This window comes from Girardinichthys multiradiatus, chromosome 8 (assembly GCF_021462225.1).
Source record: "Girardinichthys multiradiatus isolate DD_20200921_A chromosome 8, DD_fGirMul_XY1, whole genome shotgun sequence".
NCBI lineage: Eukaryota > Metazoa > Chordata > Actinopteri > Cyprinodontiformes > Goodeidae > Girardinichthys > Girardinichthys multiradiatus.
This window is the reverse complement of record NC_061801.1, coordinates 9,108,850-9,129,479: the sequence shown is the minus strand read 5'-3', so window position 1 is coordinate 9,129,479 and position 20,630 is coordinate 9,108,850. Positions and strand designations below refer to the sequence as shown.

Genomic DNA, 20,630 nt, shown 5'->3' with positions numbered 1-20,630 from the left:
GGCAACTAAACACTCTTGTGTAACGTAATCTCAATATAAACAGCGTTTTTATAAAGGCCTCATGTTTGTGAGAGAACATTAGCGAAGCAGCATCATGAAGACCGAGAAACACAGCAGACAGGTCAGGGATACGGCTGTGTTGATTATTAAAGCAGGGTTGGGTTATAAAACAATATCACAACATTTGAACTCACTGAGCATGGTTTAATCCATCATCTGAAAACAGAAAAATGTATGGCCAAACAATAGATATTCAAAGAAGCAGCCAAGAGCCCTATGGTAACTCTTGAGAAACTGCAGAGATCCACAGTCAGGAAAATTCATCAAGACAACTGAGTCTTTGGCAGCACAAAACTGGCCTTTATGGGAGCGAGTCTAGATGACAGGCAATCGTAGAAAAAACCCTGATGGAGGCTGCAAAAGACTTGTGATTGGGATGGAGCGTCATGTTCTAGCAGGACAACCACCTTCAACAGTCTACTGCACAGTAAAATCTCATTAAAATGCCTTGAAGCTTGTGGTTATTGCATTGTCAAGTGTGATAAACTCTTGAGTATGAATGTTTTTGGAGGACACCAACTTTCAAATGGCAATAAAATATAAAGGTTTACAAAAAATTGTGAATAATTCCAAGATTTTAAGTTTGCTAGTCATGCATACACAAGCTAAAGCTATTTGCAGTTCTGCAAACAAGATAGAAGTATATATACCAAGCTTTATTGAAGATGCATTTACACGCAATGTTGACTTGTACATTTGACAGTAGTGCAACTCGTGCAATGAATAGGGAGAAAAGAAAACAGTTCAAGAGTTTTAACTTCAGAAGGATCTACTTGCCATTCTTTTTTCATTTTATCAATGGCATTTCACAAATTACTCTCTTATATACACACGACACCCCGAGAGACAAAACATGAGGTGTTGGCTTTTACAAGGTGCACATTCAAGTTTAAACACATAAGCAGCATCTCCCCAATGGTGTCCAGAAAGATGCATGAAGAATTCCAAGCTGTACAAATAATACAAAGCAATTTGTTGAATGTATTATCAGTCAGGAGAGGACACAGACTTAATGAACATAATCGTATCTAATCCAGAGAGTCAGGATGCATACCTCCATACAAAACCATCCTGCTTTTCATTCTTCACTCTCAGCAAAGATCATGCACCCTGAATGTGGTCTGTCCTGTCCAGTGCAGATTGTGTATAATTTAATACAATCCCAAAGGTTCAGAAGAGGTGTGCTATTCCACAGAAACAGATTTGATTATACCTGGACTCAAGAAGGCTTGGAAAGTGGAGAGGAGTATGAAATATGTGCAATGAAGAGACGAGCTTTAAATCCAGCTAAACAAGGAGCACTGAGAAATGTTAAATGAAAACTCTGGTCAGACATGCACTAAAATATATGATTTTGGGTTTTTTTAAGAGATGAACCCCTGAGCTGTTTTTTTTTTTGTAAAAAGCAAAAAAGATGGTTGTTACAAGGACCAGGCCTTTTTCATTCTAGTGACAACCCTTTGGCTGGGTATTCCTTAGTAATTTTCTTAGCTTCGCTTTAAATGGCAGAGTAGCAAGGCATTTCCAACAGCATATATAAGCAATATAAATGACATTTAATAATTGATTTATGACACTAGTGCAGTGATGGATGTCTAGAGACCTATTTCTCAGAGTATATAAAGTTTTTTTCTGGGTCTCAAACACTTGATACTGTTATCGTTTAATGACCAGTAACAGACATTAAAAACAAAAACTACAGGGGAAGAAATGTCTTTTCGAAACGTTACATTTATACCATTTAACACTAGAGCATATTTAAACCTCAAACCATTTATTTCAGGTCTTTATACTGCTTATAACAGTGAAGGACGACACTTAGCCACTGAATCCAACTCAAAACATTTTAGTAATAACTTTGGGTTGTTTTTTCCTTCACTAATCAACATGAGAGGTGATAGTAAATAATAAAGTTCTCCTTAACGCTTTCTGGATGTGCCCAACTGACAGTAGTTTAAAATGCCTTTATGTCACTGCATGTGTTTTTCCTAGAAACTAAGTTATGGAATCCAAAATAAAACAAATATACCAAATTTGCTAAAGATGAGACCCGTCTGCAAAACAAACAAAAACAGCTAAACAAGTTGGTCGGTGTTAAAAGCAGGCTGACCCTAGTCTAGTGGTTTTGTTTCATTCATCTTTAGCCTGGAATTAGGAACTTTTTGCTGCATGCCAAAACAGCTTGACAAAAACTTGACAAAACAGGCTTGAAAATTCAACAGGAAGTGGACGGCTCACATTCTGTGCCCTCCTAGTTTAAAGCTGTCTTGACTGCATCACAAACCTCACTCTGAATATCAGAGTACAATAAGAGATCTTCATGTGAAAACAATAGCACAAACAGGTGAAGGAATACAACTACTGTTTTACATCCAACAGTCAGCACAGCTTGCCACCAAACTTTGGGCCCTCAGGGGACAACTGTGGAGAGAGAGGAACAGCGGCCCTGTAGCATGCAGCGCACCAACACATTATCAGAACCAGATGCCTGCTGAGTGGATCGTGGACTCAGGGGGCAGAGTTTGGACTGAAACTACGTTATGTGTTGATTATATGAGTAAGACTTTGAGGGTGGAGCAGCTGCCTCTTCTGCTGCTCCTGCACAGCCAGCTGCTGGTTCTGGTCTGATGTTGAGAGCTTGTTAATCAATGGAGACACACAGTTTGCTGGAATGATCAACCCTAAAAGAAGAAGGGAAAAAAGATGTTTACAATGAGTGTGTGTTTTTGCATCGTTTCCTATTAACTATAACAAACATTGTCACATGTTTATGCATAAATCATTTGATGATGGACCAAAACAGTTTCATCATAATGAAAAAAACATGTTCCTTTCAGTGCATTAGCAAAGGAACTTTTTCAACTTGCCAACTATCCTCTGTCCATCTTCTGTTCGGAGGCGGACAATCTGCACCTTGACGTTGCTTCCACTGACTGGAGAAAGCACTTCTTCCAGTTCATTCCACACACTGAGCACAGAGCCGCACAGAACATGGTACGTCCTGCAGCGTAGCCCAACTTCACACAGCAGACCCACTGATGCTTTCTTGCAGTTACCGCGCCTAAAGGCAGATTACACCAGGAGATTACGACCAAAGACAGCACCAGAAACACGCTCCTAAATAACTGCTTTGACACACTACTGGTGCTTTTAGGTGTAAGAAGTGGATGTAAAGTGTACACACCAGTATGCATGAGAGCATATTTTTGCTGATGACTGATACTGGTCAGTCCAGTGCTGCTTGGCATCTTCTGACAGCACCTAATAGAGGAGAAAAAAAATGTATCGATCTTGACAAAATATTTAGTTAATTTTTATGTCCATAATAGTCAGGAAAGAGGGAAACATACCTTTTTAAACTTCTTTTTGATGTCTCCATACGTTTCCAGTTTGACTTGTCTGCCAGTGTTTGGCCTGTACACCAGGAACAGCCTCTTCTTAGTGTTCACTTCTTTGACCAGTATGGCTGTTTTCCTGTTATTTCTCATCTGAAATTCAGTCATGCACACAAAAGATAAATAATAGCATCTGTGACTGCTTATGGGCAAGAAACAACAATATCCTGGTTGGAAATGTTATGCTTAGCAGTATTAGCCACGAAAATCAAATGAAGATAGAGAGGAATCTTTGGGAGAAGAACCTTGATCACATTATAAATAGAAAATGGATTGCAGTAAAATAGCTCTTTTCTAGTCATAATAAACCACTCAAAGTGCTTTTACCCTTGGCATCTTATTCAACCAGCTACCTTGACAATTCATACATCAGTATGCATGATCAATAGGCGACTTGGGGTTGGATGGGTGACCTGCCCGGGAGCTCAAAGACATTTGGTAGGCTGGAATCTAACTCAATATGATGAGCGTCAGTTGACCAATTTTCCCCACTGAGCCACAACTCAACTAAATGTTATATGAAAACACAATACAGCAGTGGACAGCAATGACTGTATGAAATAATTAAAAACAAAACCACAGCAAACCTTCATAGAAAAAGATGAAGTCACTCTGCTTAATGTCTATTAGCTGAATAAAAACAAATCTTCTTAGACTTGAGAACGTTCCTGTCTATTATTCATTAACAAAAAGCTAAGACATTAAAACCAGCATCAATATTTCAGTCCAAACGACAGGCATATCAGGAATAAAATGTTTCCTGAGGTCATTAAGTAGAAAATGATCAATAGTTAAAGACACACAGGAGACTCTGCAAGATGTTTCTTCCACAACAGATTAAACGGAGCAAATTAATTTACTTTTCATAGAAAAAAAACAAAAATCTAGTTGTTGGATAAAAGGGAAACAACCTGAAATGTGTCATTGAAAATGACTATCATTTACTTGTTTCATTTTACAAAACAGTTAGTTGCTGCTGAGTTAGATACAGGTTTAGCTCGTTTCTGTCTGGATGCTCTGCTCGTTTACAGATGTTTAAGTCTATGAGGCTCTTGCTAGAATGACCGCTAAAAAAACTGCATCAGCTTAGTTAGAAAAGTCAAATGACTAAGTCTGACTTAGTCATTTGACTAAGGGGTTCCTTAGAGCTTAATAGACAACATCACTCAAGACATTTTACAGCAGGGACTTTCAAATCTCCCTCACATCGGATATTAGATGTCAACTTGCTCCATGTTTATAGTGATTTTCTTTTCATCAAGAACCTTCCTCATAATTTCCTACCTGGACATAGAAGCCATCATCTGATCCATTCTGCTCTGCCCAGGCGTGTGTAGCTTCTTCCCAAGACATTCCTCTTTCCACACCGACCTGTGAAGTGAAAGGAACAGGCAAAATGTCAGCTTAAAGATGCTGTAATCTGATGATTATATACAGCTGTGATCCAGAAATGCAAAAGGACTCACAGTGTGGAGTTCCACGTGTCCTGATGTAGTGTAGCCTGGTGTCAGAAACTTTCTACAGTCAACCTTCTTCACCTTCTCATCACCAGAGCCAAGATCTAACATCCAGAAGGGGAGAGCATTTTTACAGGTTGAAACAGTTAAGATCAAATGTGGTCTGACCATCAGGAGAAACACACCAAAGTGCAACAGACTAGCTTGATGTTATGACAACAACTTACCCAGAATGCCCATGTCATATCTGCCATTCTTCTTGGCTTCCTGAATCACTGCTGCCAGTGTATCAGAGAAATACTGGAACAAAGCATTTTGCTGCTGGACCTCCATGCCCAATATACGGTTCAGAAATTTTCCTATGTTGTTGTAGTCTGTAAAATATTTTTTCATTTTATTCATTTTTGCAAAAACCTAAACATGAATGGATGCGTACTCTGAGGCATTAGTTTAAGTGTCATTCATAATTTTAAAATCACCTTTGTCCAGTGTAAGCACTCCAGATCGGTCCTCCACATTTATCAGGCCTACACCTATCAACCCACTTTGAATTTCTACAAAGAGAAAATATTATTCAGTAAGAAAATAACTGATAAAATTTGAAATAAAAAAAACAACTAACATCTATACTGTGAAAAAAACATGAAGCCTGAAGATTGGATGACAAATTCATGTCTGTGCCATGCAAAGGACATGACTCATACCTCTGAAGAAATCCCCTTTAAAGTTCGAGGGCGGAGGCACTAATGGAGCGTCGAGCTTTACAATAGACTTCATCACAATTTCCAGAGCATTCCTGCCATACTACAGCAAAAACACCACGAGTTAGACCTGTTTAAATTAAGACTAAACAAATGCATCTCATACAAGTGCTTGATGAGTATACCTTGTTGTCAAAATTGAACCTGCTTAAATCTCGAGTTTCTGTCGCCCGTCTGTCTCCATGAGTAAGAGCCCCCTGATATAGGAGGACAATAACACGGTTGATTTATGTCAATTTCCTTTTATTTGCAAACATTTTCACCAGACACTTGGATATGCCTACCAGGCTTTCAAGTCTTTTGGCAACAATGGATGCAAATCTCTGCTCTCCTGCAAGTTCCGATATGAGAAAGACATACTCTGGAGCTGTGACCTGGTTGGACCTGTGTGTTCGCCCTGTCATAGAACAAGTTCAGTGAATATTAACACTTTTTTTAATAATGCAAGAGAACAGAACTGTCAGACTGAACTTTTGTCAGAGAGATTGTAGTTGAAGAAATGGCTACATCTCCTCACCAAACTGCTGTATAGCTCTGTCTGCACTCCACGGCAGCTCCAGTGTCATGTGGACTCTCCTCCTCTGGTTCTTCACACGTCGATCAGCTTGCAGGGATATACCCGAGCTGGCAGCTTCTGAGATGATGGCTATGTTCTGGTGGAATAGAAAGTGTAATATCTTGATCTCATTGTTCCAGTCATGAACTCACACAAATGTTTTCAAGACATAAAAATTCAAACTTTCTCCATCGCCCAAACTGGCCCGATGTTGTTGGAGTTGAAACATTATTTTATAGCTAGACGACTGTAAATATAGGAAATGGCTAGTATTACAATCAAGCATAGCATGTGTCAGACAATGAGACACATCTCCTTTCCCCTCATTGGAGTTGTAAGACTGGTACTTAACCACTGTTTAAAATCCACAAAACCCCTGACATCAGAGTTTGTGTCGCACCAAATGCTGCTCTTAGATCAGTGCTAGTAGTAACACTGAGGAGTTCACCCACGCCAGGGGAGCAAAACGGTGACATTTGTGGGGTCTGTTTTGCTGCTTTTCCACTGGCTCAATTTGGCCGTACTTGAGTCCACTCGGCTCGCTTTGCAAGCGTTTCCTTTACTGTTTGTCTGTACTGGTACCAACTGTTTTGGTCTCTCCTGAGCAGGTATGACCGGAGCTGAATTGAGACTATATGTGACGTTAACAGACTGCTGTTCACTGATTGGCCATGGGACCAGGAGAAAATACGGTTTTCCAAGAGGTAGTGAAGGGAAAAGTTAATAAAACTCAAGAGCATTTGCTGGAGTGGGTCAAATCGAAATATAATTTTACTGTTTAAAAATTATAAATCAGGACTGAAGGCTTGAAGAAAAGGAAGAGGACACATCAGCTTTCTGAATTACATGTAGGCAGAACGCTGTATTTAATATCATCCCAAACCAGTTGTTCAGAGGCACAAACATTTCTACCAAAACACACATTGGAAATTTATTGACGGTCCTTAATTGAACCATCGTCTGCAAGAAGAGGGAGGAGGCAGAGAGGAGCTGCTCGTAACCAAACTGCCTGCATCGGATCAAATGGGAGAAACCCGGTGAGTATCCAAAATTCAACCTAAAACTAACTTCACAGTGGCCAAAAGTCTGCGCTGTTGCGCTTTAAAGTCGTTTCTGCAATGGCTGAGACAAAGAGTTCATCATAATGCCCAAAATTGGAACTTCTTCAGGCAAACGGAGCTTCACCAGTCCAGACAGCAGCGTCTCTCCTCTCTGCCGCACCTCCCTCACATCAGAACCCCTGAGCCTTATTTTACACTGCTCAAAAAATAAAGGGAACACTCAAATAACACATCCTAGATCTGAATGAATGAAATATTCTCATTGAATACTTTGTTCTGTACATAGTTGAATGTGCTGAAAACAAAATCATCAATGGAAATCAAGTTTATTAACCAATGGAGGCCTGGATTTGGAGTCACACACAAAATTAAAGTGTAAAAACACACTAGAGGCTGATCCAACTTTGATGTAATGTCCTTAAAACAAGTCAAAATGAGGCTCAGTATTGTGTGTGACCTCCATGTGCCTGTATGACCTCCCTACAACACCTGGGCATGCTCCTGATGAGACGGTGGATGGTCTCCTGAGGGATCTCCTCCCAGACCTGGACTAAAGCATCCGCCAACTCCTGGACAGTCTGTGATGCAATGTGACGTTGGTGGATGGAGCGAGACATGATGTCCCAGATGTGCTCAATCGGATTCAGGTATGGTGAACGGACGGGCCAGCAAGGTACCAATAAGGTTTTAAGACTTGTCACACTCCATCCCACAATCAAGAATGATTATTACTTTACCTTTTCTCCATCCATGAACCTCTGTTTTTCTGTGAGATTAAGGATTTCTACAGGGACGTCCAGCTCAGAGCGGGATTCATAGGTGATGCTGCCGTCATCATTACTGACCACGCGACCTTTACGACCGGTCATCTGAAGCAGAGAGTAATTAAGATGCATTATAAATTGACAGTTCAGCTAAAAACGTAGAACCAAAAGGTGTACAGCTCTAAAAAGCATGTTACCTCAGCCACGTTTTCTGGTCCTCCCAGCTCATCTATTAGCTCATCCAGGGTGTTGGGAGGTAGATCTTCAGCCAATCCTTCTAGTTGTTCCAGCAGCTGTTTCTTCATTTTCTGGGCAAGTTCCACCGAGTCCTGACTTGTAAAACAGCTTTCCTGGCTCTCGGTTTTGACTTGAGGAACAAATCCAGACACACATTTACCTCCAGAAGACTATTCACAGTATTACAACTTTGCTCTACACTAAGGAGCATACTAACCCGTGGCAGGCGTGATGGGGGCGTTAACAGAAGTTGTAAAACCCGGCCTGTTGGAGCCCAGCCCTGAGGCTAACAAGGCACTTTGAATCGAGTCTGGATCAATACTCTTCCTCTTTTTCTTTTTCTTCTCTTTGCCTTTCTTTGGCTCCTTCCTGATTAGCCAAGGATCTAGGAGGGTGGCAGACAGTTTTGTTTTGCACACTGAATATACTCTAAATTGACATATTTCAATTCTTTATGAACTCACCATCTTCCTCATCTTCATCAGATTCGTCTCTGAAAGGATTGAAATCATCATCTTCATCTGCTGAGCTGACAGATTTGAAGCTGTCATCGCTGTCTTTCCCAGACTCTTTGTCCGACTCCCCAGACTCACTCTCCTCTGAGCTCGTACCTGACAGACCACCATGCTTGCGAGGCTTCTTCTTAGGCTGTTTTTTGGCCTCTGAGCCTGGAGCGATAGAGAATGTTAGGCATGTTATACATGGTTATAATTTTTTTAAACTCATTTTAATGCATCCTATTCTTTGAGCATGATTTTATTAAGATTTATCCTATTTGTTTAAATTACCTTTTCTCTTCTTTCCCTTTTGTTCAGACTCTGCTGTATTGTCAGTGGGAGAGGGTGTCTTTTTTGCAGAGAGGTCAATGCCTAGCAAGCTGTAAAGCTTTTGTCTGTCTGGAGCTGGAAAATGCTTCTCAATCAGGGACTGCAGCACGCCTCTGCAATAAAATCACAGCATTGAAGCCATATAGCTACAATATTACATTGACTTTTTTATAAGAAAGTTTTTCTACATCCTTACTTTGCTGTCGACACAAAGTCATTGAGCTCTCCTCCTCCTTCCTCCAAGGCCTCCAATGTTCTCGCCTCACCAGTGGACTGAAGACCGATCACCACACACTGCAGAGAAAAATAACAGCTCAGTTACTTAAACACAGAGGATAACACTGACTATTTAAAGTAAGACGTTTAATTTCTCTTATTTCCTAACAAACTTAAAACTGTCAAAGCTGCACATTCTCTGTCAAATAACTAATAAAAAAAAGTACCTCTTTAAATATCTGAAGACTTGTTATAGAGGACAATCCATTTTTAAGGAGTAGTTTTACCTTTCCATTCTGAACTTCCTCTCTGGCTAACTGGACCACCCGGCGGACTTTGGAGGCGATGCAGAGGTATTTAAAAAACCTCTGATGGGCGGACCAGAACTGACCCCACATGGACTTCTTCATGCGTTGCTCTGCCTCCATGAGGTTAGCAGCCTGTTGGAACTTCTCGCGTGCACTTACCCACTGTGACACAGAAATGTAGAAATTGAAGTTGTACTATTTTGTTGGATTTGACAAAATAATTAAAATGCATTGTTTTACTTACCAGCCTCACAGACTTGTTGTACATGTTGATGTATTGGTGAGTTAGAGATACCTCATCAATCTTGAAAGTCACCCCTGTAAAGCTTAACTGTCTGGCTATGTACATCCCTCTGAGTTTCATGTCCATAGCTACTATTTCCATGGCGCCAACACCTCTGAAAGTAGAGCAACAATTAATAAGAATACATGTTTAAAAGACGTTTCAAGTGTATAACATTGTAAAAAGATTTTGTTGCCAAAAAAAACAACATACCTGCGTTCAACTGCTTGAATAAAATTGCCAAATTCTCTAAACGGAGTTTTATGACCCCAAATGCCCAGCCGATTCATATACGCCATGTTTCGTGGTTCAGAGGCTCCTAGATGAAAGATGGGATGGAAACATGTAGCCTTAGTACATCATGTCGACACAGGTTCATGAGTTTGGATGTCAAGCCGTTTGATTCTGTCTACTAACCAGTAGCGCTGGCATAAACAACCCGAGCTTTGGGAAGTTTATTCTGCAGCTCCAAAACTGCAAGGCCAGTCTTTGTTGGTTTGGAAGACCCGATGGGACAAACATTTTTCGCTTTGTGACACTCATCAAAGACAATCTACAGACATCTTGTTAAAGAAAGTTACCAATTTCTCTTTAAGTGTTTTTTATACTTTTAAAGAGTGATTATTTATATGTATAGTTATGGTTTTCATTTGTACAAATAAACTGTAGTAATGAATGTGTGAAAGGATACAGCTCCATCAAAGTCTTTCCCACACCAGTGGAGAAGTTGCTGAAATCTGGTCTTGTACTTCCCTCCTGATTGGCTCTCTCCTATCAAGGACGAGTAGGTGGCAAAGATCACCCCTTTCTTCACACTCCCATTGTGTTTTGAGGATATTTTTCCATATTTAAACTGAAAATGATCAAAATTACATAAGTATTTTCAACAAGACAACATTTCATGTCCTTAGTGTTCATGTATAATTCAAAAATCTTACCTTGTTCAGAGAATGAACCTGAATATTCTTGGCTCCAATGTCCCTCAAATCCCTTTCAGCATCATACTTTAGATCGTTGGAGACACTAAACCTAAACAGAGGAAACAAAGTATGTTAGGTAAGAAAACACAGAAGACTGTGAGAGCTTTAAAACAATTGTTAAATGAATGAGTTGTTTTCAAGATAAAATCTAAATCTTTCAGGTTATTTACCAAAGTGATCTCTTTCTGCCCAGAAGGTAGTTCTCATAAATAATCCCTGCAATAGTGCGGCCTTTCCCCACACCAGCTCCATCACCAATCAGATAGGCAGCTCTGTCACCATTGGGTAGGAATGTCTCATGTTGCTGTGACACAATGAGAAAGCAAATACTGAAAATGAAAACAAATTAAGGTGGGGAAGTGGTAATTTTTTAGATTAGCAACGAACTTTGGGAGGGGGATGGTAGTCCTTAAGACTTTAATGTATTTTGAAATCCTTTTACAAAATTAACAGTTTTATTAACCATTAAACATTCGTAAAGTTCAAAGAGGCTGATTATTAGTTGCACAGGAAAAGGAGGTTGTGATGACTGATGCAGCACCAGAGCTGGGAGGTGCCCTCGCCTTGGCAGACAGAGTTTCAATACCTCATCCTCCCTCTTTTTCTCCTCACAGCTCTTCTGGATGGGGGTGATGATGCATTCTAGAGACTTAGGGGGGCAGTGTCTTATCTTTCTTAGTGGTGATGTCTTTTTCCAACTTTGCCCGTCATGTCATCAGAATAAAAGCTCTAAAAGGACGGGGTTGTCGTCCTACAGCACTTGTTAATAAGTGGTCTTTCTTAGAAGCAAGGGTCATCGTTGAGGATGACAGTGAGGTCTTCGGATCATGGCATGTCACAACCAGCTGCTTGACTGGGGCCATGTGGCTGCAAAGTTCATCTCTCCACATCAACGCAATTCATTCAGGAGCTCCAGAAAAACAGCCAGTACATGCTTTCCCGTTTTAACCTTTGCCATTATTTTCCCATCAAACCAAGATCTTACAACCTCTGAACACCTGGCCATGGGATGCTCCACCTCACAGCTGCATGTTCCACATATCCAGGTTCAGGATACAGAACACAGTGGGCTGCCGGTCTTCTTCCAAAGCAGTAGATTTTGCAGCCTTGTGGCACTTAACAAGCATAGTAGAGTCCTCTTCTCTATTGCCTGATAAATAAATCCTAGCAATCTGCCCCATCTTCTTCCAGAATTGGTTAAGAGAGAGCAAGGCTGCCACATACTTTGTCTGTAGCAATGGGAATGTCAGGGCCATTAGCTGGGTATATTCATCTACCCAGCTTCAAACACTGCCCCGTGACATTCCCTTTAGCAGCCTAGTGGATTGCTCAAAAAGCTTGCAGAGCTAATTAAGAAGAGGGAAGGGGGGAAATATTGCCATTTCCTAGCTAGCAGTGTAAGGTATTGCTACAGGTAAGGCCAGTCTGTCGACAGCAAACGCACCAGTGATCATCAAAAGGCTCCTGAGAAAAATGTCATCTCAGACACATTCAAAGGGTGAAGTACTGGGTCTCTCTTGACAGACTTCACTGGTGCCGGCCATTCAGAGTTGCCGTAATGACACTGATGCTTCTGATGAGGTCATGCAGGAGGTGCTCCCCATAGTGACACATGAAATGAATGCTTTGAAAGACACTGCTTAAGATACCCTCTCTGCCTTTAAAATCAACAGTCAGTGCATTGTGTGTTCAGGCTGCAGGCTGACAGATATCTAATACAGACAACATTTTATGGGTGTAGGTTTTATGAGTGTGATGAAATTATTACAATTACTACTGCTTCGAATAATAATGTTAGCAGTGATACTGAAGTAAAGTGCAAACAGGAATTTGCTCACAATAATCACTACAAAATCATCAGTGTTGAGAGGGAGCATAACTGGTGTGTTGTTTTCAAACTAAAATTGTTTTGAATTATACAAAACATTAAAACAGTTTACTTAAAAATGGCAACATTTCTTCAATGACAACTGTGCTTGACGCATGTTGGCAAAATTGTGCAACCCCATTAGAATCTATTAAGAAATGCTCTAGGTCCCCCTTGAGTGGTTTTTATCTGTAAAAGCTATGCCTTAATGTGGGAAAATTGTGATTTTATTATAACAAATGGTCATGTTTTGTTCATACCACCCAACCCTACACTGCAGGTAAGATATTAACTGCTTACAACCTTTTTAAAAGAGACTACAGGTCCTTCTCAAAATATTAGCATATTGTGATAAAGTTCATTATTTTCCATAATGTAATGATGAAAATTTAACATTCATATATTTTAGATTCATTGCACACTAACTGAAATATTTCAGGTCTTTTATTGTCTTAATACGGATGATTTTGGCATACAGCTCATGAAAACCCAAAATTCCTATCTCACAAAATTAGCATATTTCATCCGACCAATAAAAGAAAAGTGTTTTTAATACAAAAAACGTCAACCTTCAAATAATCATGTACAGTTATGCACTCAATACTTGGTCGGGAATCCTTTGGCAGAAATGACTGCTTCAATGCGGCGTGGCATGGAGGCAATCAGCCTGTGGCACTGCTGAGGTCTCATGGAGGCCCAGGATGCTTCGATAGCGACCTTTAGCTCATCCAGAGTGTTGGGTCTTGAGTCTCTCAACGTTCTCTTCACAATATCTCACAGATTCTCTATGGGGTTCAGGTCAGGAGAGTTGTCAGGCCAATTGAGCACAGTGATACCATGGTCAGTAAACCATTTACCAGTGGTTTTGGCACTGTGAGCAGGTGCCAGGTCGTGCTGAAAAATGAAATCTTCATCTCCATAAAGCTTTTCAGCAGATGGAAGCATGAAGTGCTCCAAAATCTCCTGATAGCTAGCTGCATTGACCCTGCCCTTGATAAAACACAGTGGACCAACACCAGCAGCTGACACGGCACCCCAGACCATCACTGACTGTGGGTACTTGACACTGGACTTCTGGCATTTTGTCATTTCCTTCTCCCCAGTCTTCCTCCAGACTCTGGCACCTTGATTTCAGAATGACATGCAGAATTTGCTTTCATCCGAAAAAAGTACTTTGGACCACTGAGCAACAGTCTAGTGCTGCTTCTCTGTAGCCCAGGTCAGGCGCTTCTGCCGCCGTTTCTGGTTCAAAAGTGGCTTGACCTGGGGAATGCGGCACCTGTAGCCCATTTCCTGCACATGCCTGTGCACGGTGGCTCTGGATGTTTCTACTCCAGACTCAGTCCACTACTTCCGCAGATCCCCCAAGGTCTGGAATCGGCCCTTCTCCACAATCTTCCTCAGGGTCCGGTCACCTCTTCTCGTTGTGCAGCGTTTTCTGCCACAATTTTTCCTTCCCACAGACTTCCCACTGAGGTGCCTTGATACAGCACTCTGGGAACAGCCTATTCGTTCAGAAATGTCTTTCTGTGTCTTACCCTCTTGCTTGAGGGTGTCAATAGTGGCCTTCTGGACAGCAGTCAGGTCGGCAGTCTTACCCATGATTGGGGTTTTGAGTGATGAACCAGGCTGGGAGTTTTAAAGGCCTCAGGAATCTTTTGCAGGTGTTTAGAGTTAACTCGTTGATTCAGATGATTAGGTTCATAGCTCGTTTAGAGACCCTTTTAATGATATGCTAATTTTGTGAGATAGGAATTTTGGGTTTTCATGAGCTGTATGCCAAAATCATCCGTATTAAGACAATAAAAGACCTAAAATATTTCACTTAGTGTGCAATGAATCTAAAATATATGAATGTTTAATTTTCATCATGACATTATGGAAAATAATTAACTTTATCACAATATGCTAATATTTTGAGAAGGACCTGTATTTGAGCCGCCTTTAAAATTAAATGCCTAAATAAAAGCCATAAACATTTGGAGAGAAATGAGTAACTAAAAATCTCAAGTGATTCCTAGTCGGGGAAAGTCTGCTTCAGTCTGCACTAATAAAAGGACCAGCAGGCACGGTGAATTGGCACAGAAATCTGCAGCCTCAGTCACAGTGAAACGCATCTGCACACTGTCTGGTAGTATGAACCAATTATGGACCCAATATTTTCCAATCAGAATCAAGTTATTTTCCAAATTCAATTTTTTGCTAACGCAGTCCAGTCCAAATAGTATACTGTATACAACAAGCACGCTTATGTTGTAACAGAAAACAAATAGTGTGTCTGCATACTGAGAACATGCTCTATTACTGCTATCTTCTGATATGTGTTAACCCCTAAACTATCACTCTTGCGAGTTTGTTGTGTTCAGATGGATCTGGTTAAGTCCAATCCTTCAGTCATTAAACAAAAACAAAAAAAACTAAAATCGGCTCAAACTAGTATGTTAGTGCGAAATTCAAGGTCTTCTCAAAATCTGTACAGACTGAAAGTTGTGTAGTGTGCCTCCAGCTTTAACTTATTCAATGTGTCTTATAAATTGTGATCCTTACTGTGGTGGTACGACTGTGTGCCTTTGACCTGAATGTGCTCTAGCATGGCCAGTTTCAGAGACCACAAGATCATACAAAATTAAATGACTGTGGAACATCACATGGTTACAATACAGGTTGGATTTAATTAGTTGCCGTTACAACTTGAAGCACAACAGTATCAGCAATTCATACATTACCTGAGCTTAAGAAATGTTCATGAGTATTGAGGCAGCTGTCTGTTCATATAAAGTCACCATTTTTGAGTAACCTTTATTTTTATTGGAGAGGTAAACTCAGGTGTTTTCACTCATGTAAACTGCCTACCTGAGCAGCATATGTGATCGCTTCCAACTGCAGTGCTGACAAGCAGCCACGATCAATCACCTCCTCTGGGATGGACTGTCTGTACCACACATCTGGAGGACTCACGCTGGAGAGAGAGCTGGTCTCTACTACAGGATCAGGATGTCTCAGGCCAACCTTTACTACATTTACAAGGTCAAAGGTCAGTAAATTAATGTTTCAATTAATTAAAGTCAGTAAAACAATGAAATTAAAGAACACATCTTGTCCTAAAATGTTAAAGGATTTAAACTGATACAAAATTATGTAACATAATCTGGACATCTTATCAAGTTTCTCTCATAACTAGTTACTCAATTATTCTGCACATCAAGTACAGGTATCGGACCAGGCTTGACAAAACATTTTAAATAATGATGAATCAGCCTTGTGAGAAACATTTAATACCATCTCTTATCATTTTTAGATGAATAATCCTAACTTGAAGAAAAAACCATTACTGTTAACCTTGAAATATTCTTACATTTCATTGGCATGTACTCTGCATAAGTCTCTGCGTGACCGAGCTCTTCTTCCTCTTCCTCCTCATGTTCATCCTCTTCTTTTAGGCCTTTCTGCACACAAATTGGAATACAAAGTAATTCCCATTTCAATATTAAAGCACTGTTTGTTTACCAAACCTAATGAGACTTACCAGAGTATTTGTAAAGTTTTGCATTTTAATGTCGTCTTTAATCCAGATCCTGGCGCCATCTTTACCCAACCCTTCTTTTTTAATCCCATTGTTAATTTCACCTGAAACACCAAACAAATACCAGAATATTAACAATGGATCAATGAACTATAATGATGGATCCAGGGTAGAATAATTCCTCTGATAATGCTCTCAGTTAGTTGAACCCCCCCAAAACCACCATCACTGTTCAGGAAACCCTGACTGATAAACTTAGTGATCAAATAAGAAAAAGATACAAGTAATTGATTTCTATTTGCCTTTTTTTTCTCAGAAAAAAAAGCCTTCAGAAATATCTAAACTTATCTGACACCTGATTATAGATTTTAGACAGTATTTTCAACTTCTGTTCATAAAACCTAGAATTTTAAGACCCAAATTGTATCATAAAATAAAAGTGGAGAACCTTTATTTGAGTATAACTCTAGGGTGTTTTGTCACCCTCCCATTCAAATGGATTACCTGGACCTGTGGCTGTAGCTGTTGCCACAGGTGGAGCAATGTCCGGTGGAGGTTTAAGTTTCATCAGCTCCATTAGACTGCTGCCCTTTAAAACTGTCGTTTTCATATTGTTGGGCCGAAGAAGATCTTTCAGCTGAATCTGCTGACAAAAAAAAACCATCATATGATTAACTTAATCAAAAAATGTTAATATACAAGATATTGAAAACAGAAAAAACATTTAAAAAATGTACCTGATCTTTGTTAGAAGGCACTAACGTGGACACTGAAGGAGGAAAGCTTGCGGGTGAGGGGGTTGCTGAAGCACGCAGTCCTGAATTGGTGACATGGACCACCTTGGTGACTGTTATGGTATGTTTGATTGGGTTGGTAGCTGACTGTTTGGTAACAGTACCCCCTAGTGATGGCAACTGATTCAGTTGATTTAAGACAAATGTGGTTGTTGATGGCTGAGGCTTATGCTGTTTGGAAACAAAGAACAACCAAAGGGAATTATTCATTCATTTTTAGATCAAATGGCTACCAGAAAGCTTTGTAATACAGTCAAATAAGGAAACATGTTCTGTGAGCTTACTCTGATTGCAACAACTGGAACTGCACTTTGAGGCTCAGGTCGAACAACTTCCACTGATTCTGCTCCCACCCCAACATCCAGAGCACTGATGGAGATGGACTGAAAGGAGGTCAGGATTAGAATTGGGATTCATGCTGTGATGGAAATAAAAGGAAACTATTGTCTTCTAGATAATTTACTGAGGATCGTCTTACTTGCTGGGCTGTAGGGGGCTGTGTAACATCCTGAGAATCCACATCAAATAGCCCAATATCATTTGGGCAAATTCCACTCTCACTTAAAGCAGCGAGTAGCAAATCCTGTCCAGGATCCATCTGCAAATCCAATGAATATAACCTTATAGCAAGAGGGCCTTTTTTTTCTTCATTAATTAAAATAAGAAACAAAATTAAATAAAGAAATACATAGATGAAAATGTAATGTTTTAAAGGGATCGATCAGCAGTATATAACAGAGATTCACAAATCAATTGGTCAAAAGATCTGGATCGGCCAAATTTCCCGTGACCGAAAACATACAAGTCAAAGAGTAAAAAATTTGATTTTCTATTATTGGTTATAAATATCAAAACCAGGAAATATCACCGTTTTAGGTTAATGAAGACATCAAAAAACAAGTTCTCAGATGCACTTTCTTTTAAGTTTAGTAAAAATCTAGCAACGGTCAAAAACATTAGCTTTGACGCATTAATGGGGAGGATCTTGCAATTATTTAAGCTTCTACTGGATTCAAGCTACCAAAGACCTTGCAGGACATTATATGCTATAGTATTTAGACAAAAGGAACCAAAGGGTCAGATAAAGAGAAATGGGAATTGTTCAGTAACTGGCACGAAAAAGCCTGATAGATGTATCTCAAACATTAATTGGCATAATTTGCTGTCCATCAAATGACAACATATCCACTCTGTATTGTGTGTTACGATGAAACAAACCAGTAATGAAGAGAATGGTAAAGGCTAAGGTTGTAGTCTTTAAAAAAATATATAACTGGAAAATTACAAGTAATCAGTGTTAAAAAAAAACAACAGACTGATCAAGTAGGGTGGCACATGAGCTTAGATATGAACGCAACACTAAACATTTGAAATCATACAGTGTACAACCCAATAGCTACACTTCACTGATGACCTAAACAACATTTTAACATCTCATGGCACATAAATTAGTCAAAAGTAAACAACACAAGTGTATTATTTATTAAGAAAATTCAGTAAGTGATGAAAAATTTTAGGTCAATCATAAAATAAACAACAATTTCTTTATAATATATAATGAACACAATGACCCACATGTAAAAACAGGCTATGAGGTTATATTTCAAGTTATATTTATATCTAAACATAGTGACAAATGCATTTAAAATATACAGGTCACAAAAAGAACATCCTAACCATGCAGTTACAATGTATTTAAGGATTACAAGAAAGTCTAATGAAGTAACTTTCTTCAAGAAACAAGATCCGGGCTGAAATGAAAGTGGAAGTTAAAGATGGAAACACAGCCCCCAAAACGTACAATTCCCTAGTCATTATACAGTAAAGATGGGCGAATTCGGATACTTTTACTACAGTAATGTCGAAGCCACGAGTTGTTTCAAAGTGACCCAAAACAAGACACGTGTTTACAATGCCCTGCCTTCAACTTCCTGCACCTACCTACTCAACGTAGGATTTCCTTAACAACGAACCTACTCGTACACCGCCATAATACAGTTTATAACAAGTCGTCCACATACTTTGAGGACTAATCATCCTTCTTAATGACAAAATTTCATGTCGTAAATCTCCCTTTCACTTTTCTATTAGCTGCTAAACTGACTTGGTTAAAACAGCGTGACATAGCTTTCTTATGCTAGCTTGCTTACTATTCAAAAGCTAAATACAAAGCCTCGTCACAATCACTCATTTTGACATCGTTAAAAAGGCAACTGTGGTTTAAACGTCTGCAAATAAAATAGGCGGACATGATGCTTAGCACCACGCAGCTGACAGAGAAGATCACCAAACATTTAAAACTAAATGTTACTGACAGTGACAGTAACCACCGATACAGGTGCACATGTTAAAATAATTTTCTCTGCTGTAACATTTCACACAATAATCTCTCTTATCATTAGCAGACGTTTGCAAGGTTGATGTAAGCTTATGTTGTAACAGAACAGCTCATAATAAAGTTTACAGGTAGCTCGTTATTGCGGCGCTGCTGAAGTTATTCAGTTGTTGATAAATGACGTTAGCAAAATTGAACAGCCAGAGGACTCAAAGATAACCAGAGTTTTCAATCTGGCCTCCATAACCTACTTCATGAAAGCTAACTGGAAGCTAAATCAGCGAGCCGGCCCCTGTTGTCCTAACGTTATTAACGGTTTTCGCACGCGCACTATGCCTCAGTTTATGTGGCTGGCTAACGTTAGCAACCAGGATACGAGGACTAAAAGCCTAGAAAAAAAAAAGACTATGGTTAATCACTTCAATGTAAAAACGTGAAATAACTGGGAGCTTATGATAAATCAATGTGTAAGCGTCAGAAACAGCTGGTTCTCACGCTAAGAATACCTCGCCTTACTTTAATATGGGAGCTGCGGCTCACGGTCAGCAGCTCTCAGCAGTTCGGTGCTTGTTTGTCCTCTCTGCTCGAGCTCACGCCATCTTTTTATCAAACGCTCCGTCGCATGCTGGTCACGTGACGTGCAGGCCAACTGCAGCCGTTTTTAGGGCGAAAGTGCTCGACGGAGGTCGTTGAAAACGGGTCTTAGAGCGGCCGCGGGACGTCCCTCGACGACAACACACCGATAAAAGCATGAAACGTCGCATTTCTGAAACAATGAAACAAACGAAAAACATAGCAGAGTCGGCGAGCTAATACCACATCACGTGACCCTGACAGCTCCCGAAAGGAAGTGACGCCGGTTGATTCTTCTTCTTCGTTCTCTTCCTTTTTCATTAGCTGAATATTATGTTTTTATTAATAACTTTCTGTCAAGTTCTCTTTGTCCTATACGCTTGTATTTCCTTGATTGCCTAGGATTAGAATCACTAAATGCAAACTATTTGAAACAGAAAAAAAATTAAATACTACTACTACTGCGACTACTACTACGAATAATAATTTTATCCGTACACGTATTTCCTAGAAATGGAATTTAGCTAACAGACTGCTTGCAGATGTTAACTGTAATAGAAAAGACAAACTGAGAAAAGGAAGTTTAAGCAAATTATGTTTGATAGAGTTCGAAGCTCATCAGTCGTCCCTGCT

The 20,630-nt window shown here is 39.8% G+C and overlaps 1 protein-coding gene across 2 annotated transcripts; it reads right to left on the bottom strand.

Moving 5' to 3' along the window:
* Nucleotides 1-695: 695 nt before the first annotated feature.
* sbno1 (strawberry notch homolog 1 (Drosophila)) lies at nt 696-20,279 on the bottom strand. Of its 2 annotated transcripts, none has more exons than XM_047372930.1 (33): nt 19,941-20,279; nt 17,568-17,687; nt 17,374-17,472; nt 17,033-17,260; nt 16,800-16,941; nt 16,299-16,399; nt 16,128-16,218; nt 15,626-15,786; nt 11,076-11,209; nt 10,864-10,954; nt 10,617-10,778; nt 10,343-10,478; nt 10,139-10,244; nt 9,887-10,040; nt 9,622-9,804; nt 9,315-9,412; nt 9,080-9,231; nt 8,756-8,959; nt 8,509-8,676; nt 8,252-8,421; nt 8,028-8,159; nt 6,191-6,326; nt 5,958-6,070; nt 5,799-5,870; nt 5,617-5,716; nt 5,392-5,466; nt 5,140-5,286; nt 4,922-5,016; nt 4,740-4,826; nt 3,411-3,548; nt 3,245-3,321; nt 2,928-3,121; nt 696-2,741 (listed from the first exon to the last, which is right to left on the bottom strand). In XM_047372930.1, exons 2-33 carry the CDS (start codon nt 17,685-17,687, stop codon nt 2,599-2,601), a joined length of 4,209 nt encoding a protein of 1,402 aa, XP_047228886.1. In that variant the 5' UTR covers nt 19,941-20,279; the 3' UTR covers nt 696-2,598. The 2 variants fall into 2 exon arrangements, with proteins under 2 accessions (XP_047228886.1, XP_047228887.1); XM_047372931.1 differs by having other exon boundaries at nt 16,800-16,938.
* Nucleotides 20,280-20,630: the final 351 nt, after the last annotated feature.

Coding starts and splice junctions, on each gene's coding strand:
- sbno1 (XM_047372930.1), bottom strand. CDS start 17,687: ATGGATCCTGGACAGGATTTGCTACTCGCTGCTTTAAGTGAGAGTGGA. Junction 9,232..9,314: donor GACTTTGTGTCGACAGCAAA/GTAAGGATGTAG, acceptor ATTTTATTGCAG/AGGCGTGCTGCAGTCCCTGA. Junction 6,071..6,190: donor CAGAGCTATACAGCAGTTTG/GTGAGGAGATGT, acceptor GTTCTATGACAG/GGCGAACACACAGGTCCAAC.